General features: G+C 39.2%; 1 protein-coding gene across 1 annotated transcript in view; it reads right to left on the bottom strand.

Moving 5' to 3' along the window:
- Nucleotides 1-638: 638 nt before the first annotated feature.
- The window catches only part of mmaa (metabolism of cobalamin associated A), a 47,310-nt gene continuing 20,638 nt past the window's right edge, over nt 639-27,310 (bottom strand). The window contains exons 4-6 of the mRNA XM_060827160.1: nt 14,367-14,452; nt 12,011-12,160; nt 639-1,265 (exon numbers count right to left, since the gene is read on the bottom strand). Coding sequence (XP_060683143.1) covers nt 978-1,265; nt 12,011-12,160; nt 14,367-14,452 — 524 coding nt within the window. The 3' untranslated portion in view covers nt 639-977. The remainder of the gene's footprint in view (nt 1,266-12,010; nt 12,161-14,366; nt 14,453-27,310) is intronic.

The following is a 27,310-nucleotide window of genomic DNA, read 5'->3' on the forward strand; positions in this document are numbered from 1 at the left end:
AATATGGACATTTTTCAGTGTCACCATCTATTTCCCTACATTCTATATCTTCCATGTCCTTCTCCACAGTAAACACTGATACAAAATACTCATTTAGTATCTCCTCTATCTTCTGCAGTTCCACACATAGGCTGCCTTGCTGATCTTTGAGGATCTTATTCTCTCCCTAGTTACCCTTTTGTACTTAATGTATTTATAAAATCCCTTTGGATTCTCCTTACTCCAACTGGCCAAAACTCTCTCATGTCCCCATTTAGCCCTCCTGATTTCTCTCAAGTATATTCCTACTTTAGATTCTAAGGAATCACTCAATCTCTGCTGTCTATACCTGACATATACTTCCTTCTTTTTCTTAGCCAAAACCTCAATTCCTCTAGTCATCCAGCATTCTTTGCACTTACCAGTCTTTCCTTTTACTCTAACAGGAATATACTGTCTCTGGACTCTCATTATCTCAATTCTGATGGTTTCCCATTTTCCAGCTGTCCCTTTACCTGTGAATCAACTTTTGAAAGTTCTTGCCAAAATCATCAAAATTAGCCTTCCTACAATTTAGAACTTCAATTTTTTAAGATTTTGTCTATCCTTTTCATCACCTGGTCAAAATAATTTGCCATAATAACTACAGTGAAACAAAATATATTTCATATAATTTTATTTCACAAAAACTGACCATTTAGTCCATGTGACAAAATATTTAGTGAATCATGGCAAAATCAGCTTCATGAAATTCAAATGGTCCACACTGCTATGCTCATCCAGGAAATAATCTGCACAAACATATTAAAATTTTAAATGTGCATAAACTAATGTTAGAATCTTCATTAAAGTGCTTCCATATGGAAATCCCATTGAGCCAGCAAGGAATGTTCCTTTAAAACATTTGAATTATTAAAGTTTGTCTGTGAAAACATTATGATCATTTCCAAATTCACAATCAATAACAGATTTGCAATGTTTAATTGAGTACAAGGTATTTACTCCTTTGTCGAAAATGCCTTCAGAAGGATGTCTGCAGCCAAACCAGGAGTTATATCACCATTGACAACCTTATCTTCTAAACTTGGAATTTGATCTCTGACAGATGGATGGTCACAGAAGTATTCAGTAATATTTTCTTTAATCAGACTCCACATCCACACTTTTTGTTGTTTTCGTCTTTTTGTTTGCAACTCACCACTTTCTAATAATGTGGCCTTGAATTTTTCAATTTCCTCCCAGAGTTCAGGAATTCCTTGCCCAGTTTTTGAAGATATACGGGTCACCTAAAAAGAACAAAGTACGTACATAAGAAATAGAGGCAGTAGGCTATTTACCCCCTTGAGATTGCCCTGCCATTCTGGAAGATCACAATTGACTTGCCCAGGCCTCAACTACTCTTTTATGCCATTTCCTCACAGCCCTCAACTCCTACTTTCTCTTTAAATACTTTCAGTGATCTAGCTTAACGGAGGTAAGAAAATTCTAAACATTCATTATTTTAAGCAGAAATTATTTTGCAAACCCATTACAGAACAAGGAGACACTCATTTGTTAAAGGTTTATTTTCTAGTGGAAACATCCCAACATCTACCCTGTCAAGCACCCTCAGAATCTTGTATGTTACAATAAGGTTATTTTCATTCTTCTAAACTCTAACGAATGAAGGCCTAATCTATTTAGCCATTCATAAGTCGACTCCTTCATCCCAGGAATTAGCCTGGTGAATCATTTTTGAACTGCCTCCACTGCCAACATATCTGGTCTTAAATATAGGGACAAAAAACAGTAGTCCAGATGTGGCTTCAACAACACTGCATATAGTTGTGACGAGACTGCCTCCATTTTTAAACATCAAGCCCCTAGCAATGATAGTCAAAATTCAATTTGTCCTCCTAATTACTTGCTGTACTGGCACACTTTACTTTTGTGTTCCATGCATGAGAACATTGTGATCCCTCTGCTGTACTTTCTGGAGCCCCTTTCCATTTAAACAACAGTCTGCCTTTTGACAGTTCCTTCCAAAGCATGACCTCATTTTCCTAAATTTAAACTCCATCTGCCAAGTTTTTGCCTCAATTGCTTTACATCCCCTTCTAGATTCCTTGTGTTGTTATTACAATATACCTGTTCCCCCAATTTTAGCATTAGGAGGAAATTTTGATAATTTAAACTCTGCCCCATTTCAAAGCCATTAATACAGACAGTGAAGTAGTCCACTAGTTACATATTTCCAACCTTAAGACTCATTAGTTCAAAGCCTGTCTTCATTAATCCATGATAATTACCCTCAACATCATGTGTTCCTGAATTCTGCCCATTTTTTACATAGCACCTTATTGAATGTTTTCTGGAAATCCAAATTCACGAGAAGACTTATAAAGAAAAAAGGAGGGAAGGGGCAGGTTGGGCACTGCTGTCTCAGAGCTTATAATCCCACTTGGAAAATCTTTACCTAACTACATGCTGTGTGAAAATATTGATTCTCATGGCACATTTGCTTCTACTGCAACCTACCTCAATTCTGCACTCTATTGTCCTCTATCCTTTAAGGAGTGGGAATAGATTCACCTATCTATACAGACCAGGCCCATCCTGATTTTGACTGAATTTTTTTCAATCTATTCTGATCATCTTTGTGATAATCTTTTTTCTCGTTGTTTGTCTTATTCACTCTGGAGGTCTCCGTTCTCTCTCAAACCTAAGTGTTATTCTACCACATCTCTAAGATTTAGGAATGCAAGAAAATGGGAAACATGCATGAATTGGTCAGAAAGATGATACAAGAAAAGCATGGGGTTCAGGTAAGGGAGAGCAAAGGGTGAAGCAGCTGTGGCCAGAAAGAAGAGATTAAGATTATTTATGGCAAGGGCAGACAGGACTAGTGAACAAGAAACTAATTTGACTCTTGTGAAAACCACTCTCTATTTCATTCACTAAAGTCTCTTAGGGAAAGATGTCTGTTGTCTTTAGCTAGTTTAGCCTACATTTCACCCAATGCATATAAGGTTGTTGACTCTCACATACCCAGTCAAAAGGTATCGCAAGGATCTCCTGAACCTAACTGTTATAGAACCATTAAAAAGGAATAAAACTGGGTGGATGACTTGGCATCCAGCAAAGCACCGGAAGGAGCAGTGGCACACCAATACTTGTACTATAAAGACCCCCTTGCTAACAACATCTAGGGACTTATGCCAAAGATGACAGTCATACTCATGAAATTGTCAAATACTGATAAAGATAGATAATTACAGATACCTCCATTACAATCCCTGGGAATTTCAGTCAAAAGGACTGACACGTTAGAGGTGGTGACGAAGTACTGTATGATCATGAGGGAACTGATCCTGGAGACCTGAACGTCAACTCTAAACCCTGTAATGTCTCAAGGTATCAGGGAAAACAACAGCAAGGCAAACTCCTCACCATCACTTGAAAAGTTCCCTCAGCTGTTGAGAGTATCCCTCTATACTGAATGTCACTTGAAAGCATTGAGGGTAACAAGGGTACAGAATGTGCTCAACATGGAGGTTTTCAGTATTCATCACTAAGAGTAGTTCAACAGAACCACTACTGACAAAAGGTTACTGAATCCTGAAGCACACATCTTCCCTACTGGGCCTGCAGATAGTGATGAGGGAACCAAGAGGAAAAAAAATCTTACTTGACCTCACCTTCGCCAATTAACCTGTCCACAATTTTGCTAGTAAGAAAACTTGTGGAGAAGAAATCTTGCCTTCACAATGAGATCCAGAATGCTGCATGGCACAATGACTATGATAAATGGGAAACATGCAGAACAGTTCTAGCAGCTCAAAACAGATCTCCACGAGGTACATTATACCATCAGCAACAACAGAAGGTCTGAATTCAACTATAGTCTGCAATCACATCGGCTGGCACGTATCGTAGTTTGCTAGTAGCATCAAGCCAGGAGATGAAATTTGGTTCAAAGAGGAATGCAGAAGATTATGCCAGGTATAGTATAACTATATCTAAAAATTAGATGCCAACCTGAAGTAAGAACACAGGGTTATGTGCATACCAAGCGGAGACAGAATGCAGCAAGAAAAGCAGAGTAACCCTACAATAGGTCAGATCAAAGCTCTGCAGTCCTGCCATAATCTACCATGAACACTGGAGAACGATGTTTCATGATGAGTCACATATCAGACTCAAAATATTAATCCTGTTTCTCTTTCCAAAGACACCTGCCAGGTTTACTGACTTCCTCTAGCATTTTCTATTTTTATTTCTCAAAAGAAAATGCATTTAGGGATGAGCAACAAATGCTGACCTTGTCAGCAATACACTCAGCCCACAAAATAGTTGAAACAAAAAGGAGTAAAGTGGGGTTCATTAGTATTGATGGTATATTGAATGGAAACAGCTGGAACTGTTGTACAGAACACAGAACAAATAGATGTGATGAATGTGGGACCACTGAAGGAGGAAATGTCCGATTAAGGCTGAGAGCTAGGAAGGCCTAATCTTGGACTGAAGCACAGCTCCCATTTTAAGCTATGTTAGAGATAATATTTCAGTGTTTCAAATTGAAGTAGCTGGGAGCAGATGAGGTGCTGAAATGATCAAATACTGAGATCATTTACTTGAAATGAGAATCTGAACACAGTATGACCCCCCCCCCCCCGCCAAGTCCTGTTAGAGGTCAGGTTGAGCAAATCATATGAACATTTCATGTATCAAATTCTATATTCATATATACCACCAAGAACCCTTGATTTTGCTGCTTGACAAGAAGTTATCCATCTCTTGTCTCAGATGATCGTTGAGGCAAGATCATTGACAAAGGGCTACAATATTTCAGAAGAAAGTTTGCTTTAGTTGTCCTGAAAAGGCAGACCTAACTTTATAACAGCGGCCCCAGTTCTTCACTGACCCACAAAAGGAGACAAGATTAATTTGTCCCGCATAACTTCATAAGACAACTCACTTACTCCAGGCATCAGTACATTAAACCTCCTCTGAACCACTACCAATGCTTTTACATCTTTCTTTAAAAGAGGAGACCAAGAATGCAAACAGTATTTGAAAGGTGGTCTCATTAAAGCCCTGCTGAACCGAAGAACATCATCTTTATGTTCAATTTCAATTTCCCAATAGTCTTTTTGATTATATATTGTACTCATGGTGTGCATGCATTTGCTGTATTAAGTACGTATCTAAATAGTCATTTGTACTAAACTAATTTAGATTGTAACTTCTCATTTGTTTAAAGAGATATCAAGTTTTTAAATTCTGCATTTGAAGGCTTTTGAGTAGGCTTATTTTCAAGGGTGCACTGTGAGAGCAGCCTAATTAAAAATTGGTTGAAACTGTAACTGCATTTACTGAGTGAGACAGGCGCTGTGTTACAGAGTGCAGAAATTAAACATCTCAAGGGGTTCAGTGGAGAAAGAACACAAGTGCTTGGTTGACTTTCGCCTCAACAAAAAAAAAAGCAGCTGATTGGTGAGTATTCTAGTCTTTAAATGTGAAAGTAAAACTGATATTTGTGCCAAGGTCTCCAATTTTTTTCTCCTCTCACAAATAACATTTCAGGTATAAGATTAAAATTAATGCTGACATTGATATTAAAAAGATAAAAATAATAAAGTGTAAAAAGCAGGGATACTAAAATGATTTGAATCAATAACTTGATTAACTACGATTAACTTAGGAGGTTGGATAATGTGCTGCAACTGCAATATGTGGGGGTTTCTGAATACCAAGGTGATCATATCTGTAAGTGAATGTTTCCAACTTGAACAATTTTGAGGATCTGGATTCTGAGCTGTAGACATTGTGCTGCATCAGAAAGGGGGAAGCTGCCTGGACATTTTACTTCAGCAGGTAGCCACACTCCTTGAAATTAGTCATTCAAGGTTGGTCTGTGATTAAGGACAGTATGGTGTAATTGTGGACAAGATAGGTATGTGGACTAACGGGCAGCTCTCAAGGAGCATCAATCCCTGCAATTGTACAACAGTAGTGCGTTCTTGCGATTTCTATGACTAGTGGGGACTACAGGGAGGATAAGTAACCTGACCACGATACAGGGAGCCTTTCAAGTGGAGTGAGGAAATAGGAATATATTCAAGGTAGAAGACAGTACAATTAGGGATACTCTTCTCTGCAGCCATGGGCATGAGTTCTGAAGGCTGTATTCATTGCTGGAGCAAGGGTTAAAGATATTATCTATGGGCTGGATAGGAACACGGAGGGAGGGAGGCTTTGGAGGTGGCTAAGTTGTATTGAGTAGCTGATGATTTGATGTATTGAAATAGTTGTCATCCACATTGGCATGAACAACAATAACAGGACAAGAGAGAAGCTTTTACTGAAAGGTCTTGAACAGTTAGGAGTTAAAGAAAACCTCCAAGGTTATGATCTCAGGATTACTACTAGAGCCATGGACAAATTGACACAGAATAAATAAAGGAGTGAAATGTGTGACAGAAAGATTGGTGTGGGAGGAATGGATTTCAGATCATGAAGCAATAGTACTGGGTAGAAAGCAGCTGTTCCAGTCAGAGGGGCTTTACTTGAATCATGCCGAGACCAGTTCCTGGCAAAACTAATAACTAAGGCTCTAGAAAGGTCTTTAAACTAATTACAGCAGAGTGGTAGGTCAAGAAGAGAGAAAACATAGGCTTACAAATCAAAAGTATAACCCAACATTGCAGGGTAGCTATTTTGACAATGATATCCAAAGTGGAATAGGAAAGGGCAGAGTATAAAAACATAAGGAACAATGGCAAATAGATACAAAGGGGGAACAAAAGGTAATAAATTTTTACTTGAATGTGCATAGCATCAAAATAAGATTTAAAAAAAGCATACACAGAGGTCAATAGCCATTATGGAGACACAGCAAGAAGGAAATCGAAGTTGGGAATTGAACCTTCAAAAGGGCAAGCAGGAAGGGAAGGGTTGTGGTGGCTTTATTGGTGTGAGAGGCAATAATACTTTAGCAAGAAATGATCCTGTTTCGGATGATGTAGAATCCATGTGGGTGGAGTCAAGAAATATCAAGGGGAAGACAATACTAGTTGGTGTTGTGGATAGGCCCCTTAAAAAGATAGCTATTCTGTAGATGAACTCCAGAGGTGAGACGAGAGTGACAGCCCTAGACATCTAGGCTATATTTGACCAAGTGTGGTATTAAGGAGCCCTACCAAAACTGGAATCAATGGGTATCAGGGGCCAAACTCTCCAGTGAATGGAGTCACACCTGACACATAGGAAAATGGTCACGGTCCTTAAGGCAGTCATCTCAGCTCCAGGACATCTTTAAATGAGTTCCTCAGAGTAGCGTCCGAGGCCCAACCATCTTCAGCTGCTTCATCAATGAACAACTCTCCATTATATAAGGTCAGAAGTGAAGATGTTCACCGATGATCGCACAATGTTCAGCACCATTCGTGACTTCTCAGATACTGAACAGTCCACGTTCATATCCAGGCTTCGGCTGATAGGTGCCAAGTAACGTTCCCACGACAAAAATGCCATACTATGACCATCATCAATAAGAGACAGACAATCGAACCATTGTCCCTTGGCATTCAATGGTGTAACTATCACTGAATCTTCCACTATTATCACCCTGGGGGTGATCATTGACCAGAAACTCAACTGGACTTACCACTTAAACACAGTGGCTACACAAGCAAGTCAGAGGCTGGGAATATTGCAGTGAATAACTCACGTCCCTACTCCTCAAAGTCTATCCACCATTAACAAGGCACAAGTCAGGAATGTGATGGAATACTCTCCCACTTGCCTGGATAAGTGCTGCTGTAACACTCAACAAGCTTGACACCATCCAGGAGAAAGCAGCTTGCTTGACTGGCACTATATCTACAAGCATCCGCTCCCTCAAAACTCATTCAAGTTCTCCTCCAGGCCACTCTCCATCCTGACCTGGAAATACGTCGCTATTCCTTCACTGTCACAGGGTCAAAATCCTGGAATTCCCTCCCTAATGGCATTGTGGGTCAATCCACAGCAGGTGGACTGCAGCAGTTCACCTCCACCTTCTCAAGGCAACTAGGGACGACCAATAAATGCTGGTCAGCCAACAACACCAACATCCCACAAAATGAGCAAAAAAAAGGCAGAATAAATCAGAAGATAATGAAGACATGTACAAAACTCATTAATCATTAGTGACTTTAATCATAATATAGATTGGCAAAATCTAATTGGCAGAAGTAGCTACAAGGAAGAATTCAGACTGCATTTGGGGCAGTTTCCCAGAACAATGTATTGTGGATCAGATCAGGGATCAGGTTACTTTGGATATGATCATACGCAATGAGGCAAGCCTAATAAACGATCTCAGAGTAAAAGACCCCCAGAGAACAGAGACCATAACATGGTAGAATATAGCATTCAGTTTGACAGCAAGTAACTTGGGTTGGAAACAACTGATTAAACTTAAATAACGAGAATTACAAATGAAGAAGGGAGAATTGGGTGGAGAGGACTGGGAGAGAAGTTCAGCATGATGGCAATTTGTAACTAATCGATCAGTGCTGGACCACAATCAGTTACAATATAAATCAATGATTTGATGACAGGTGAATATACTATAGCCACATTTGTGGATGACAAAAATAGGTGGGAAGGCAATTAGTGAGGATGACTCAAGGAGTCGACAGAGGAATATAGATAGGTTAAGTGAGTGGGCAAACACTTGGCAGATATAATATGTGGGAAAATGTGCTCTGTGGTAAGAAAAAATAGAAAAACTGAGTATTATTTAAATGGGGAAATACTGCAGAAAGTTCCAGTCTGTGGGACTTAGTAGTCCTGGTCCATAAATCACAAAGTTGGCATCCACGTTCAGCTCATAATAGACAAAGTAATAAGACTGCTGACCTTTATTTCAAAGGGAATGGAAGAGGAAAAAAGAAAGGGAGTTTTGCTAAAACTATACAAAGGCACAAGTCAAACTGTAAAAAATCTTGTCCTTTTATTTAAGGGATATACTGGAATTGGACACAGTCCCGAAAGTTTCACTGTGTTAATCCTGGACATGGAGTGATTTTGTTATCAGCAGAGGTTGAATAGATTAGGCTTGTACAAATTAGTGGAGTTAACAGAAAGAGAGGTCTTGTTGAAACAAAAGATTGTCAGGGGGCTAGACAGGGGAGATGCAGAGAGGCTGTTTCCCCTTGTGGGAGACTTCGAGCAAGAATGCATAAAATCAGAGTAAGGAGTTGCCCACATGACAGACAAGAAGAATTTTTTCTGAGAGTTGTGAATCTATTTATTCTTTGCCGCACAGCACATGGTGACGAAAACCATATATTTTAAATATGCTTTAATTTTGGAATTTAGATTTCAAAATAGATGCAGATGAACGTTAGTTATTTCTGTGAAGGATTTTCTTTAAACAAAACAGTCACAGTGCCTTACGGAACAATGACCTAATCCAGTGTTTGTCAAGACAGCAATTGATTACAAACCTGTGGTGTTAATGAAACGATGTTTATGCAGTTATGCTAGGAAAGTTAGAGTAGAGCTAGTTTGTCTTTGTTCAGAAGAATGTAAGACAAGCAAACTTTTTTTAAAAATTGAAGTTCAGTTCAGAAACAAGTTTTTCCTATTCAGTTCACATTAACGTGTTGAGTTTAGATGTTTAGTCTCCTTCCTAGTAAGTTGAAAATGTGTTGCGGGTTAAAGCACAGCAGGTTAGGCAGCATCCAAGGAATAGGAAATTCGACGTTTCGGGCATAAGCCCTTCATCAGGAATGATGAATCAGGGCTTATGCCCGAAACGTCAAATTTCCTATTCTTTGGATGCTGCCTAACCTGCTGTGCTTTAACCAGCAACACATTTTCAACTGTGATCTCCAGCATCTGCAGACCTCATTTTTTACTCCTTCCTAGTAAGTTGACTAACTTTTTAGAGCAGTTCAGACAAGAGTTTATTTTGTAAAACTTCCAAACAAGAGAGTTGGTTTAGAAGTCTACAAGTTATTAGCACCGAGAAACATTAATTTCTCTGATTTGTGGAAAAGATATTTATCCCAAAACTTCCAAATTATGCAGCATCCTGACCAGCATACCGATGAAACTGTAGCTTCAAATCACGAGCAGAAAAGGCAAAGGCTTCTTTTATCGCAAAACACTAGCAGAATTTTTCACTAAAAATTTTCAAAACTATTCAGCCTCTGATACTAAATGGAATGGATGCTAGAAATAGAGTTGTACCGTAAGTCTTATGCTAATCTTGAAAATACCTCTCTCCGAGAACAAGCCTATCCACAAAGTTCTGCAGTAAGCCTCAAATTATATGATCAGCTACCCTTTTACATCTGAACTTGCATGAGCAACCCACCAAATAATTGGTGTGGGAGCCATTGTGGAAGTTATGCATTCATCACAAGGTGCCTGTTTCAGCCAATGCTTTTCAATTTTCTTTGTACGCTGGGAAACTCTCAAATACTACTTACTGACCTAACTGATTAATCAACATCAGTTCATAAAAAATCTTCCCTACTCCTTGCATCAAATAGGAGAGAACCTGTGTAAGTGCAACTCTAATGTGCTTGCAGGGCTGAATTATAATTTTGCAGAACACTGGAAAGAATAACTCCAGGGTAACCTGTGGGGAGCCAAGGAGCGATAGCTCAAATGCAGATGCTGTTTTGCACATCTATTGTACACACCAATGATGATGATCTGGGCTTCAACCTAAAAAGGGCTCACGATAGAGGTAACAAGGGAACTTTACTGTCAGTTTTCCACTGGTGAGACACACACAGATCTTTGATCATCAGCAACAGGCAGCTGACAGTGAGAGAAATGATGATGGTGGAGATGGTTCATCATCATTGCCTCCCAGTAATCTCCTTCAAAGTTAAGAGGTAGATAGAGAATAGAAGTAGCACATTTGTGTCAATGCCAAAATAGCTGGCATTAACACCAGGGTTAAAAAAGGATAAATGCAAGTCGCAAGATGCCCAACATTAAGGCCCAGCAGTTTACTGCCCTAACCTCTGACACTTAAAGATTAACAGTTCAAGATTTTCAATGCAGTTGTGACTAGGCACCTGGAGACAACTGGTGAGATTGTAAAGGAAAATCTCTTCAGAAACAATAGAGCAGTTCTGCATGGTATCACAACGAGAGAACAAGTATACTTCCCTTTCTTCCCTTGACTACAGTACCTCTTCTAAATCAAAGTCATTGATAGGTTCAGTTGAAAACCATTTATTCAGCAATGTGATTTAAGATTCACAGTCAGTTACAGAAAAAAATTCTGTTGCTCGGTATATTTCAAAGGAATCCTGAATGACAAAAAAAAACTGCACACAAGAAAACAATTGCACCATCAATAAACGGAAAAAACTTAGTATGGCAACTCTCAATTGTAGGAAAAAATAACTAACTTATGAATTTGGACAATCCAAACTTCAATGACTTTGACTTTGAAACACCTAATCACGAATAAAGGAGTTGTAATGCAAACCACCGTACAAGATACATTAACTAAGTTTGTGCAAGGTGGATTGTTATATTAGAAAAAAGTAAATCTTTCTACCACAGAATCAGTTTTTGATGCCTGCATGTGTCGATCTAATTGAATGATGTTTACACAATGAAGGGATAAATGCGTTAAGTGCATAGCAAAGGTCCGTTCACATGTTCAAAATATGGAATACATGTATCTTCTATTTTCTAACAAAATGTCATGGGTGAACAGAATGTATACCAAATTTTGAAAAGCACTATTTTTTCAAAGAAGTAAAACTAAATTTAGATTTGCATTTGCAGAGGCTTAGGTAGAAGTGGTCTCTCTCATGTCCCGAAGATAGATCTCTGGAGCACAGGCGCATTAAAGAGATAGTAAAATGTGCCTTCGGTATAGAACTACCATTTGAAGAAAACTAAACATTTATCTGGTAGCTGCTATTTTATGGGACAGAAATTATGTTTTCCTGTCAGTAAAAAGCATTAAAGTGGTTCAAGAGCAAGTCTAGGAAGGTATGTATTGTCCACATTTAGCACACATCACCTTTGGTTTCCAGTTCTTTGACCGATTACGCAGCAATTTTAGTGCACTTGTGTATTCAGCTTGCATCCTTCTAGCAGGAACAAGGAAGTCTCCATCAGCTTTTGTGATAACAACTAAATCTGCCACCTCTATTATACCACGTTTAATACCCTAAAGGAACAAAAAAAAATTACTTTGGTATAACAAACTTCACTGCAGAGAATACTGATATATTTTTAAAGTCCAATCCTATTGTTTAATGATTTTTCTCTATGCCTGTCTTTTGAAGGAACATTCTTAAATATAATCCACCTATAGCATACATTTTTAGCTATTAATTATTTGAGAGCTTGGGCAGTGGGACTGGCAGGCTACTCAACTAGATGAGACATTATAGCTGAAGATGCATGGCTCATGCTTTATAGAAGACACATAATTGATACTGACACGTGCAATTCTGAGTTGCAACTACTGATGGGAATATTGACCAACTTTCCTCTCACCAAATTGGGCACAACTTTTGTTTTTCACATCATATCAGGTAAGATATGCTAATTTAAAGGCTAATTTACTCAGAATCATTTTAAGTCACTTAGGAACATACAGAAGTCGCTTAAACTCAAATTTGGAAGCAAAGCTATTCCTCAATGACATGCAACCAAACAACAGCAGAATGTCTGAGGCTCTGACACAAAGTGTAAAGTTTTTGGAAGCTTCAAATTTAAAGTTTCAATATTTTCCTTTCTTTGTTTCCCTACCACACCCAATTTCCAGGAGGGTATGTAATTCTCTTGCCTGAGAATTGCTCTAGTCTGTCAAACACTGCTGTGTTCCTTCCTAACAGATTTGTCTCTTTAGGGCAAGGCTGATTTTACACTATATATGCCCTCTACTCTTTCCCCAGAATTCGAAACAATTTGCCATTTTCCAAAGACAACCAGAGAATTTCTTCAAAGCCTGTCTTATTGCCTGTCAGCCTAATGGCCAAATAACTTTACACACAATATCTTGGAGATAATATATTATCATTCTAAGTGAGAGGAAGAGCTTACTCATCTTGTTTCCAATTTCTAAATTTAGAATAACTTAAAAGAATCATCTACAGAGCTACTGCAATAATCCAAAAGGACACGGGCGGGGAGTATTTCTGTCAGTTAATCGAATTCTGGATAATCGAATGCCAGATAATATAACTTAGCCAAGAATCGGGACTTTGCCATCTTGCTGGATAATCCAATATTTGGATAATCGAATGCCGGATAATCGAGCTTCCTCTGTAAACATATTAGCGATAGTCTAATCAAGCCAGTAAAACACAAGTGTGATATATTTAGTAAATGTCAATGGGGAAAGAAAATGTTCACACACTATCTCTGGAATGCAAGTGCCCTGACATTTTACAGGTCTTACAAAAATTAAGTGTTTACATTAATACCCTACTACTGAATTAATTTAATCAAAATTAAATGTGTGCAACTGAAATTATATTTTTATTAGTTTAAAATAATACAGTCAACATGGATTCATTCTACAAGTAGGCAAGTACTGCCACACAGTCCAACAAAACTTGGGTTTAAAAAAAAGTTGCGATTGTAATCAAAATTTAAAACAAAAATAACGCAAGAAGTAACCCCACATAAATAAGTCATTTGGAAAGCGGGAGGTTTTAATTTCAAACTAAACCTGAGATACTGCAAGATTGAGTCACAATACACGCCAAGTATCAACCAAGGAATTTTAGTTAGACTCAGAATCCCTCAAAGAAGGAGAAATACATTAGATTACTTACAGTGTGGAAACAGGCCCTTCGGCCCAACAAGTCCACACTGACCCGCCGAAGCGCAACCCACCCATATCCCTACATTTACCCCTTACCTAACACTATCGGGCAATTTAGCATGGCCAATTCACCTGACCCGCACATCTTTGGACTGTGGGAGGAAACCGGAGCACCCAGAGGAAACCCATGCAGACACGGGGAGAACGTGCAAACTCCACACAGTCAGTCGCCTGAGTCGGGAATTGAACCCGGGTCTCAGGCGCTGTGAGGCAACAGTGCTAATCACTGTGCCACCGTGCCGCCCACATTACAGCAATACAATCCAAGGGAGGATGCCATAACTTAAAAGAAAAGGCATTGATGCAATATTGGCACAGTTTTCAACACAATATCTCAAAATCTCAAGTTTATTCCTGCTCTCTGCCCTTAAAATGCAATGAACCCAAACAATTTTGAAATATTTGTTGATAGTAATAATTCAGGTTAAATTTAAATTAAAACTTTAAATTAAAAAAGAATTTGAGATAGTTTCTATTTGATATAAATTCCACACATCAACCATTAATTAAAATATCCAACAAACAGCTTGCATCTTACCTGCAATTCATCTCCTCCTACTGGTGGAATGAATAAAATCAGCATATCCACCATGTCTGCTACGGCAAATTCTGACTGGCCCACGCCTGTAAAATAAAAACACACCAACATTCAATAGGTTCTAGCAAAACTATATTTGGAGTAGATAGGCAATTCAGCCAGTTGCACTTGCTCTGCCATTTAAAATGATCACGGTGGATCAAATACATCAATGTCTTTTATCCACACCATTTATAACCTTTTTAAGGATTATCAAATATTTTATCAATCTCTCCAATTAAATACGACTAAGCTTCTGCTGGAGTGGAGAATTCCAAAGATTCACTACTGTGTAAAGAAACTCTCATTTGTACTAAATGCATTCCCCGATTAACTGCAGGATAAATATCTTGCCTGTATCCATCCTGTCCATTCTTTTAAGTATTTTGTAGGTTTTAATGACATAACCTATCATTTTTCAAAACTATAAAGAGAAAATAGGTGTAACATTAAGCTGCAATCAAAATGCATTTTATTCTTCCTAGACTGTTAAAAAACAACAAAAAAATTGGTATAGTTTTACTCTATTGAAATACTTAAGGTGTTACTTAATCACTAATCAACTATTTTAAAAGAGGCAGCATGCCATAAACATATCCTTGGCAAAATTTATTATTCTCACGTGCCACCTCCTGAACCAAGTAAAAAGAAACACCGAAAGAAATAATCTGCCCTTTTTGATTTTTTTTAAAAGAGGAAGCTTCTCTGTCTAAGACCTCACCCTAGTAGCAGAGAACTCAAACTTTCGGCTCCAGCAGTCAGCAAAAACCTACTCCATTGAAAGCAAAACTAATCTTGAGTCTGTGACAGCTTGACCCCACCCACTCATTATTCTTTGTCTTACTATATAGAAAAACAAATATCTATGGAGAATTCAAAGCTGTTTACCAACTGCCTGTCAGAAAGAGACATTTTGACATCAATGACAACACCCCTCTGCGAAAGCAGCAAGACAGAACACATCTTAAAGGCACATTATTGTCACAAAACTTTGTTTCTGTCCTCTCTGGCAAAAATATAAATAGACCAGGTGCAATCTACCAAGCTCTGTAGGCACTGAAGCTAAATTTACAACTCCTGCTTGGAAATCTTCTTGTAACAAAGACTAATATCTATTCGCATTCTTAATAGTTTGCTGCACTACTATGCTAGCCTTCCGTGACTTATTGACAAGGACACAAAATCCCTTGCATATCTATACTTTTCAATCTCTCCCCATTTAAGAAATACTCCATATAAATATTGTTCCTATCAAAATAGATATCTTGCCTCTCACTAAACCTGTCCAAATGCTCATGAAATAATTTTGTATCTTGATCTGCAAAATTGGATCCCATATACAAATAATTGGTTATAATTGAACCATTGAGGCCCAAGTACAAATCCTTGTAGCACTGCAATAACTATTGCCGGCCAACACAAGAATAACTTTTACTCCTACTATGTTTTGTCAGTTAGCCAACTGGTAACCCATGTTAGTGCGTTACCTCATTGCATCTAATTTTACTAATCAATTGCCTGCAGTTGGCCTTATCAAATTCCTTCTGAATGTCCAATCATACTGTATTTTTAGGAGTTGGTTAGTTCAGCTAGCTAGACAGCTAGTTTGCATAGCAGAGCAAGTCAATTCCTACAATGGCTAGTTTACCATAAAGGACTCTCCTACTCAACTTCTCCAGAGGTAAGTAAATCACCACTAGTTGTGAATCCCTAACGAAACAGCAACTCTCTGGTCTTCTGGGATATTGTAGAATTTCTTGGCCTCCAAAGAGTTTTACAAGTTTGAATATTCATCTGAACCCCAGTTTAACATCTAAGCTTAAACACAACACTTTTAATAATGCAACTTTTATATTTATGCTTACATTAGATAGAAAATTAAAAGTCAAGAACCACCATTAGTTCACAACATTGGCTGCAGAAGTTGATAAATGGAGTCAGCACTCAGTCGGAGGTAGTACTCGCATTGGTAAATCGGAATGTCAAGCAGTTTGACAAGAAAGATTCATTCACTTTCTCGGGCTTGCGTTTATTTGCACAAGCACAGAAACAAGGAACAACTTCAATTCTGGAAAATGAAAACTGCTTGCAACATTCCCTTCATTACAAAAGCAACTATTCTTCAGAAGACCCTGATTGTGAAAGCATCCTGTGGCACCCAAACAGAGAACAGCCAGGGAATTCCTAGAGGCATGGCATTCATCCACAAACTCCATCAACAGACACATCGACCTGGACCCAATATACCAATCACTACAGCGGACAGCTGAAACTGACACCCGGAAGCGGCAAGGACAGACCACTATAAATGCCGGAAGAAACATCAAAGAAGCGCTTTGCAGGAGGCTCCAGAGCACTGATGATGTCTCCTAGCCAGGGGACGAAACGTTTGCAACAAAAACTTCCAGCTCGGCGAACAGAACCACTACATCAAGGGATCATAATTTGAACCCCGCTAATGTCAGAGTTGAAAGAAGAAAGGCTAATCAAAAAGAAACGTCCTCTGAGTATTGAGTTGTCATACACAAATTGCAAGGATATACTGATGTCCTTTTTTTTGTCTTTGGTAATGCCCACATGTAAATAACACAAAGTTGTTCTTCAAAAACTGGCTAAGAAACAATAGTGTTGGTATGATTACATGTGGAGGATTTCCTACCACCTCAGAGAAAGTGAGGACTGCAGATCAGAGTCAAGAGTGTGGTGCTGGAAAAGCACAGCAGGTCAGGCAGCATCCGAGGAGCAGGTGAGTTGACGTTTCGAGCATATGCCCTTCATCAGGGATGAGGTTTGTGGGCCATTGTAGAGAGAGGAGGAGAACTTCTTCAAGGCAGGCATCCTAGGAAGAGGCTTTGCACGAAGGTTGAAATCAACTAGGAGCAAGTGAGAACTGCAGATGCTGGAGATCAGAGTCGACAGTGTGCTGCTGGAAAAGCACAGCAGCATCCTTGGAAAGGACTTTGCAGTAGGGTTGAGGCATCCTTGGAACATGTGATGCAGTTCTATAAAACATGTTTATGAAGTCCTGGCCATGTAAAATAACTATAGATTGATACCTACGGTTTCTGTATTTTGTACATCCTGCCGTAGGAACTCCACATGCTTCTTACAATATTTCTTTACAATATTCCTGGCAATACCACCATTTGATGAACAAGCAAAAACTAAGTCCATTCTTCATCCACAAGTCTTTGAGGATGTCTCCACTTCCTCACTATGGAACCTTTTTAGCCTCAGCTTTAGTGTGAGCAATCTTTCCTAACTTAATTAACTCTGGATCTACTTCCGGAGCTTCAATAAATGAAGAATGTCCAAAAACTCTTGAATATCCTTAAACAGAGCTTCAGTGACCATAGCATCTGCTTGTGATATTATTGTGACCTCGAGGGACTTTGTTTAGCCACTGCTCTGATCACAACATATGATAAAAAATACCCAGAATCTGTTAGTATTTCTAGACTCAAATGGGTTTTCCATGATTATAACTAAAGGTATGATTTCCACTCCTGCCAGGCCATCACTTCATAGCAAATCAATTCCAACTATAGGCATTTTCTTTACAATCCTAATTACTACTCGCACAGAAAAGAAGTCATCATCCACTGTACAACAGAACTGGGATATATCTCTGCCTAGCCTATTCCATTTATCAATATTTTGAATTTCAACAAATTCTCTGGAAGAAAAACTAAATCCTTCTCCAGAAAGAATCAGAGTTGCCTCTGCATCCCTTGACGAGTTATGTACTTGAAGTCTTCCTTTGAAGGAAAGGGACCATAAGCCCTCTAACTTTGTTAGAATCCACTGGATTGTTTGCCATGAATTAAGCCCTCCTACTGTGGAACCATACTAAATATAATATTTACTTTTAGGTGAACAGAGTACCCAAAATTACCTGACTTTCAGACCAAGGTTTCTGCACTAAACAACAAATTGTTATTTATTAGAATTTGCTTATTTGTCAGAAATAATTAGACTATAGCTACAAGAGATAAACTATCGGGTATATAACAATACCAACTAAAACACTAATCGCCTTATAAACTTACCCTTACAAATACAAAGAGATAAATAATTAGGGAAAATAGATTACTGCTGAGGTAAAAAAAAAACTGGAAAGTCAGTTGTGGTGTTTGCTTCCCAACTCTGATGTTAGATAATCCTATTTCAGCTAACTATACCCTTGGTGTTCAGTTATCTCTTTCTGGAAGCTCCCACTGGTTTGTAAGGAGTAAAGAATGACTGATTCACTTGAAAAATGTCAGATTATTCAATTCAAAAAGTCACAGCTCACAGGAACAGCTGCTGGAAATGTATGACAGTATTTTGGAACACTGGTACACTCATTACTCCCAGAAATATTGTAAATGATGCCACTAATAATGTGGCAAGGGGAATACAGATGAGTCAGGCAGCACACCTCCAACCCCAAAGACCTTTTAAACATTTACAGATGGATTTTATTGAACTTAACACCCAGCAAAAGGAAAAGATATTGTCTGGTAATAGTTGATATGTTTTCCAAATGAGTGGAAGCATTCCCCACGTCTAAACAGGATGCCAATGCTGTAGCCAAGGCTTTGCTAACTGAAATAAATCTGAGTTGGAGCATCCCTGAAAGGCTTAGTAGTGACAATGGGACACCATTTATCAATAATGCCCTGCAGCAGATCAGTGATTACTTGGGAATAAACATGAGACAACACTGTACCTACCACCCAGCAAGCAGTGGAGCAGTGGAAAGAGAAAATGAAACCCTAAAAATAAATTGACAAAATGTTGTGAGGAACTAGGGGTGACATGGACAAAGGCACTTCTGATTATGCTAATGTATATGAGATCTAGGAGGAGAGGAAGAGCTAATCCTAGCCTGTTTGAGATTCTGTTTGGTAGGCCGCCCAATACATGAATTGGCCCAAGACCTAAGGTAAGACAGATAACAGACCACTGTGAGGATGCAATGTTGTATTACTGTATAAAACTCTCAACACTTTTGTCTCAAATACAGAATCAAGTGAAAGCAGCACTACCCCAACCTTCAGAAGGGAAGCTGCATGATCTAGAACCTGGAGACTGGATAGTGGTGAAAGACTTCAGGAGGGAAAGCTGGAAGGCGAAGAGGTGGTTGAGACCGTTTCAAGTGCTCCTAACAACACAGACAGCTGTTAAGATCGCCGATGTATAGCTATCTGGCTCTGTATTTTTTTTTAATCTGGCTCTGTATTTTTTTTTGTCCTTATTGTCATACAATGACAAAAAGTGGGGAAATGTAATGGAAAATTAACAAAATTAACATTTACTGTGAAATCTGAAAGAGAATACTTTGCTAAATCTAATTCTTTACTAAATCTTTAGGTAGACAGCCTGACTTTGCTGAATTTTGCAAGCAGGCAGCCTGGCCTTGCAAGACTTGCAAACAGTCGAATTCAGCAGAGTCAGGGAAAACATATGGGCAGTAAGCAATTATATCAACAGCAAAGGAATGAGAAAAACAACTCCATATGTGGAAAGGAGGTCAAATGTTCCCAGCTTTTGTCCTTGAGCGTGTGATAAGGATACGCGAAGTATAGTATAAAGAGAATGTGAAAGCTGTTCAGGGCCCTTACATGAGGTGTTTTGCCAGCTATGTTGGGTTCCCTGCAAAAGTTACAATAAAGCTTTTTCTTTGCTTTTGCTAGTATTTGAGTCGAGTCAAGTTAATTTCCACAACAGGTAACTGGCTTTCTTCAATTTTAAACTGTTGCAGTGAACAGCTTCTGCTGTAGAGAACAACAGTACACCCTTCGCACCTTCGATATCCTTCTATGTGTCTACGCCTCTAACTTGTTTCCAGTCCCAAATTGCTCAGTTCACGAAGAACCAACCATGTTCACTTGTGACCAAGTCTTTGACTCCTCATTGTCTGCACATTGCAGGAATCCACAGTCACAAAAAGTTCACAACAGGTACGTAATTTCTTGCTGTGAAATTATGCAGCCATCCCAACAAATTCATGGTTTTTAAACAATTAGTTGTCCTTGAAGACCACAATTTTTAAATACACAAAAATAAAATGACTCTTCTTTGCACCTACATGAGTGTTGCTTCAAAACATGCAGCATGACACCTTCCAGAGCAAACTAGCCTACTTGATTAGCACTATATCCATTCCTCGACAGTGCTGTAGATTGCACCATCTACAAGATACAATGCAGAACTTGCCAAGATTCCCATGGCAGCACTTTTAAAAGTCCACATCTACCACCTAGAGCAAGGACAGAAGCCATATGAACCGCCAACTACATGTTACCCTCGGAATGATGCAGCATTTTGATGGCATTTATGCAATGTCACCAAACCAAACTAATTACTCTGTCCATCCCTTCCTCTCTAAGCAACTGGTCAATATAAGCACCCCAGTTCTGCAGAATCACATGTAGCCAATGAGGATCAGAAAACAAATATTCAAACCTCTAACTTTTACTCCTATTAAAGGCAGTTCATAAATACAAGTTCAGATTATTGATGGAAGGCATGAAATAATCTTGAAGAAATGAATACTGCAGATCTTGGAGACCAGAGTCAAAAAGTGTGAAGCTGGAAAAGCACAGCAAGTCAGGCAGCATTTGAGAAGGAGGAGAATTTTGGGCATAAGCCCTTCATCAGGGATGAAATCATCTTGAGCAGGCACCATGATTATCCCAGGAGTGACTTTAAAAAAGTTAAGCTTTCGAGGGATATGAATGCTTATATCTGTCTGTCATCAACTCTGTGCCGTGTAACACACTGAGCAACAGTCTCTCTCATTGCCCAGTAAACCAAAAATGCAATGAGAACACTGATTGACCTCCCAAGGGCCAAAACTGGGTCATGGGTAGGCTAGGCAACCCATCCAATGTTGCCTCCACTGTTCATAAAATTGCAGCGAAGGCAGGCAAGCAGGCCACAGGTAGTATGTCTCCCTAATTTATGGATTCACCTTCAGGTTTTCACATTTACTCGCAGTTCAAGATTACTTGTAATGTTCAAAGCTAACATGACAAACAATGCAGCTAAGACAAAATGCTCTATTTCCACTAGTAACAAAACAGGCATGTTTCCCTCTTTTAAATTTCTGCAATTATTTATGAGTTTTCAATTTTTTTTTATTGTTGGTTCTTATTTCAGCCAAATTTTGAAAACATATTTAAACAGGATATTAAATTGTTGCTGTTCATACATAATCAATAGCTGCGCCAGTAAGACCATTTTTGTTGCTCTCCAAAGCTATGACAAAATTTCAAACCAGATTTTCTTTACTTTTAATATTGTCACCAATAAATTCATCTGCACATCACCACTGTTCTCAGAGAACAAGTAGTTTCCAATTAGATTGAGTAAATGAAGTAAAAGCAAGGATAAGATTGAATCTAAAGGCAAGAACTGTAAAATCAAGGTATTGCTCAAACAGGAACCAATGTGTGCCAGTGAAAACACTGTTGATGGTTAAAACAAGATTTGGTAGGAGCTAGAACATGACCAGAAGAGCTCTGCATAGCCTCAAGCTTACATAAGGTACAACACAGAAAACCAGTCAGAACGGTATTGGAATAGTCAAGTCTAGAGGTAATAAATGCACGGATGAGAAAAAAAAGGAAGGGTGAATTTTTTCTACTCAGAGTTGGTCATCTGCAGATGCAGATCTAAAGTACTCAATGAACCAGAGAAAATGTTACGAATTAGATGCCACTGCCTGAAAGCAAATTAAATATTAAATTTCAATACGGATTGAATTAAAACATAGAACATAGTACAGGTGTTTCAACCCTCGATGTTGTGCCAGCCTTTTATCGCCCTCTAAGATCAGACTAACCTACATACCCTTCATTTTACTATCATCCACATGCCTATCCAAGCATCGCTTAAATGTACCTAATATGTCTGACTAACACTGACACCAATGGCAGTGCATTCCATGCACCCATCAATTAAAGAATCCATCTCCCCTAAACCTTCCTCCAATTATCTTAAAATGATGCCCATCATGAGACACATTTCCACCATGGCAAAAAGTCTCCAGCTATCCACTCTATCTATGCCTCTCAACCTCTTGTACACCTCTATCAAGTCACCTCTCTTACTTCTTTGCTTCAATGAGAAAGGCCCTAGCTCCCTCAACCTTTCTTCATAAGACATGCCCTCCAGTGCAGGCAGCATTCTGGGAAATCTCATCTGCACCCTCTCTGAAGCTTCCACATCTTTCCTTTAAATGAAGAGACCAGTTCTTTGAGGAGGTAATTAAGACTTGAAAGGGGAATAAATTGTGGGGAATAGGCAATGAGCGGAGAATTGGATTAATCGGATAACTCTCTAAAACAAAATAGGAGTACAGTTGGTTTAGTAGCCTTCTTCTGACCTGTTCAATGCTATAATCCATTGTGCAACGTCTTCAGCTTTCATCTTACAAACGCAAGCAGTAAAATGATCAGTTTAAAGAGCAAGTGAAGTTCATTAATAATGGCAAAGTATGAACTGAGTTATTTAAAGTTTTATTCTACTGTAGAATACTGTCACTCACTGTAACTCCCCTCAAGAAGCTGGTGGAGAGACATCATCTTGAACTGCTATAGTCATATGGTATAGAAACAACTGCAGCACTGTGAGGAAAGAACTTCCAGATTTGTGGTCCAGTGACAGTGAAGGTACAGCAACATAGTTCTGAGTCAAAAACAGTGTGCGCTTTAAGGAGAACATAGAGGTGGTGGCACATGATGCCACTGATCTTCAGGATAGTAGAGTATTAGGCTTGGAAGGTGGGAAAGGACAGCTTAATTTCTGTCATACAGGGAGATGTTAGAAATTATGAAAGCTACAGGAGGACACGGACAAATTCAAGATAATCAGGCAGATTCAAAATGGCTTTATGAAAGAAAAATCATGTTGAACCAAATTACTTCAAGTTCTTTGAGGAGGTAACATTTGCTGTCGATAAAGGGTACCAGAGGATATTACACTTAGGTCTTTAGAAGGCATTTGATAAGGTGTCACATCAAAGATTATTGCAGACAATGACAACACCTGGTGTAATTGACTGCATTTGGCACAGATAGAATTTTGCTTGCTTAACAGGAATCAGGGAGCTGGTGTACATAGAACACTATGTGATGATGTAAATGGACCTTTTTTAGGTTGGCAGCATATAATAAATCGTGCACCATTGTGATCAGTACTGGGAAATCAATAGTTCACAATTAGATAAACAGACAAAGAGACAAAAGGAATGGTACCCAAAATTTGATGACCACACAAAAATAGGTTGTAAACTAACTTGTGGAAGACGACATAAGCACATTTAAAAAAAAAAGGTGGACAAGTTAAGTAAGCTGGCAAATGGGATTTAATGTGGAAAAATGTGAAATTGTTCATGTCGGCAGGAAGGATAAAAATGCAAACCATCTAAATGGTGAAAGAATGCAGGAAAACACAGGGATCTGGGTGTCATCATGCATGAATTGCAAAAAAATTAGGATGCAGATACAACAAGGCGGCTAATAGAATTATATTGGTTATCGAGAGAGGAATTGAATACAAAAGGGAGGCTATGCTTCAGTTATAAAGAGCATTATAAAACTGCAACTAGAGTACTGTGTACAGTATTTGTTACCTTATTTAAGGAAAATATGTAAATGTTTTGGAGTCAATTCAGGGCAAGTTTACTTTGAATGAGTGAGTTGCCTTATAAGGAAAGTTTGGACAGGCCAGGCTTGTGTCCAGTGGAGTTCAGAAATGTATGAAGTGATTTGACAGAAACAGATAAAATCCTGAGGGGTCATAACAGGTAAATGTGGAGAGGATGTTTCCTCTTCTGCAAGAATCTAGAATTGGGGGGTCACTGTTTCGATAATCAAGGATCTTCCATTAAACAGAGAGTAGGTGAAAAATAATTGAGTGGATTCAGTGTCTTTGGAACCCTCTTCCTGAAAAGGAAGCAGGATCCTTGAATAATTTGAAGGCAGAAGTAAATAGATTCTTGTTCAGCAAAGGTTGGAAGATTGTTGAGGTTGGCAGGAATGCAGATTTGAGGTTACAATCAGATCAGCCATAATCTTATTAAATGGCAGAGCAGGCTAGAGGAGCTGACTGACTTACTCTGACTTCTTATTCATAATTTCATATGTATGGAGCCTTAGCGGGCTGAGGCAGTTCATACTACTGCCAATGTGGTTCGGCAGAGTAAAGGTTTAAATTCATGAATAAGTTGGTGATCAAACTGGCTAATTTGCCCTGGATGACTGAAGTTTCAATGCTGTTGGAGCTACACTCATCCAGACAAGGCTAAAGTGTTCTATGCTGAAAATGTGTTGCTGGAAAAGCGCAGGTCAGGCAGCATCCAAGGAACAGGAGATTCGACGTTTCGGGCATAAGCCCTTCTTCAGGAATGAGGAAAGTGTGTCCAGCAGGCTAAGATAAAAGGTAGGGAGGAGGGACTTGGGGGAAGGGCGATGGAGATGCGATAGGTGAAAGGAGGTCAAGGTGAGGGTGATAGGCCGGAGTGGGGTGGGGGCGGAGGTGGAGAGGTCAGGAAGAAGATTGCAGGTTAGGAAGGCGGTGCTGAGTTTGAGGGATTCGACTGAGACAAGGTGGGGGGAGGGGAAATGAGGAAACTGGTGAAATCTGAGTTCATCCCTTGTGGTTGGATGGTTCCCAGACGGAAGATGAGGTGCTCTTCCTCCAACCGTCGTGTTGGAGGAAGGGGAATGGGTCTGGGTGGGTTACTCTTCAGAGGGTCAGCGTGGACTTGTTGAGCTGAGGGGCCTGTTTCCGTACTGTAGGGAATCTAATCTAATCATTGGATTCATCTGCTACATTGCACCTTTATCATTCCTGAAATCTCAACAGTTAAAGAAATACGCAGTTATCCCATGACTCATTAAGATTCCAGATAGTGTTGCTCTTGGTGTACTAATATTAGCTCCAACTTTCAGCTATTGTGTAAGCATCTTTAAAATACCTTAATGTGCATAACGACTCATGTGCAAAATGCTCCTTTCTAAAATTATAGGGACAAAGAGTCTGCTGGCTAGACAGCTGTTATGCCAGCATAGATATAAAAAATTGAATTTTCCTCTGGGTAATTTTTCTGCACCTAGAACCCTCTGAAAATCTCCATAACAAATCATAAAGTGTTAGACTATTAATTACACAGTATAATTCTTGAGTCACTTTTAAACTGAACCAACATCAGACAACAAAGACCCCTCTCACCCCGGTTATACTCTCCTCCAACATCTTCCGTCAGGCAGAAGACACAGAAGCTTAAATACACGTACCAACAGGTTCAAAAAGACTGCCGAACAGATCTCTCTAGTTTCAAATCTAATGCTGATCTTGCTTTCGTGTACCTCCTGTACAGCTATAACCTTGTATGCTTCGCTCTGTCTAAGTGCCCTACAATCTTTATGTCTTTTATGTAATGATCTGCCTGTGCTACACACAAAACAAAAAAACTTTTCACTGTACTTAGGTACGTGACAATAATAAATAAAAAAAATCAATATTTACATCACCCCCAGACCGTGTACATTTCCCAGTCTCTGACCGGATGCCCCTGTTGACTCAAAAAGTTCCAGACCACACCAAAGTTTCATTAACCTCGTTATTTTAGCTTAGCTGTCAAGAGTTCCAGAGCCAACACCAGAGTAGCAGTCAAGCTCTCACTTGACGGAGTCTCATCAGACCTCTGTGTATAGTATAAAAACAGAACAGTTTTTAGCCCTCATATCTCTCAACCCATACTTTTCACGAGTCATAAACAGATAAGCAGCACAGTTAACAATGCTCCATTGAACAGAGGAAGCAGCCCAAGTCATAGCTGCAGCTTTCAGCTTGTGCAGACAGACACACATTTTAAAATTTATGGTACATCATTCCATAAACTTTCAACGATTGCTTCCCCAATACTCTATCACCCTCAGGATCCAACACCCTCCTCCACCATGGGACCCAACAGCCCCAACTCAGACACATGACCACAGTCCCAGAGATCGGACATGCTTGCCCTGTAACCAGACACACGCCTGTCTGCCAGACCCAAAACCACCTGCTGCTACTGAACCAGATTTCCATAATGCTGGCCACCAGATCAAACCCCCACACAGTACTACTGGACATGAATCAATACCCCACCTAAAGACAGGAGGTGTCAAAGTGGCTTTGGGAACCTTTAAGTTTTAAAATACAGCAGCTGACTCCTGCAAAAAGGGGCTGTGGGTTGCCTTCCTCTGACTGTTCTACACTAATGAAAGATTTATTAGAATGGAATGATGGGTCCACATTTTTTGTGGGTAACTCAAGTGGAATATGATCTTAAATGCATCGCTCTCCTCTTCTGCAAAAAAAAAGGAGTGTCAAACTATAGCGACTGCCACTTCATGGAAAATCTGGCCCAAATTTGTCTTCTTGTGCTGGCCTCAAATACTGGAAATATGCAAACAATGTGACAGTTGCTAACTCTAGACTGTGCGATCCTTGAAACTCAGAGTTAATGAATGCAGTAGGATTAACAGCATAAAATTAAATGCTCATAAGTGTACTGCCGTGCAAAAAAACTGACAAATGAGTGCATGCCCTTGATATGAAGTTAGGCAAATACACCGAAGCAGTCCATATCCAAATGCAGTAAGATCTGGACAATTCCAGGTTTGGGTTGATAAGTGGTGTTTAACATTTATGCCATTCAAGTACCAGGCAATGACCATCTCCACAAGACAGAATGCAACTTTCTCTTGACATTTAATGGCATTATCACTGAATCCTCCACTGTCTTCCTGGGGCTTTGCCATTGACCAGAAATGGAATTTGACCAGCTATATGAATGCAGTAGCTACAAGAACAGATCAAAGGTTAGGAGCCTAACAGCAAATATCTCACCTCATGACCACCAGCTA

Source organism: Hemiscyllium ocellatum, chromosome 1, assembly GCF_020745735.1.
Source record: "Hemiscyllium ocellatum isolate sHemOce1 chromosome 1, sHemOce1.pat.X.cur, whole genome shotgun sequence".
NCBI lineage: Eukaryota > Metazoa > Chordata > Chondrichthyes > Orectolobiformes > Hemiscylliidae > Hemiscyllium > Hemiscyllium ocellatum.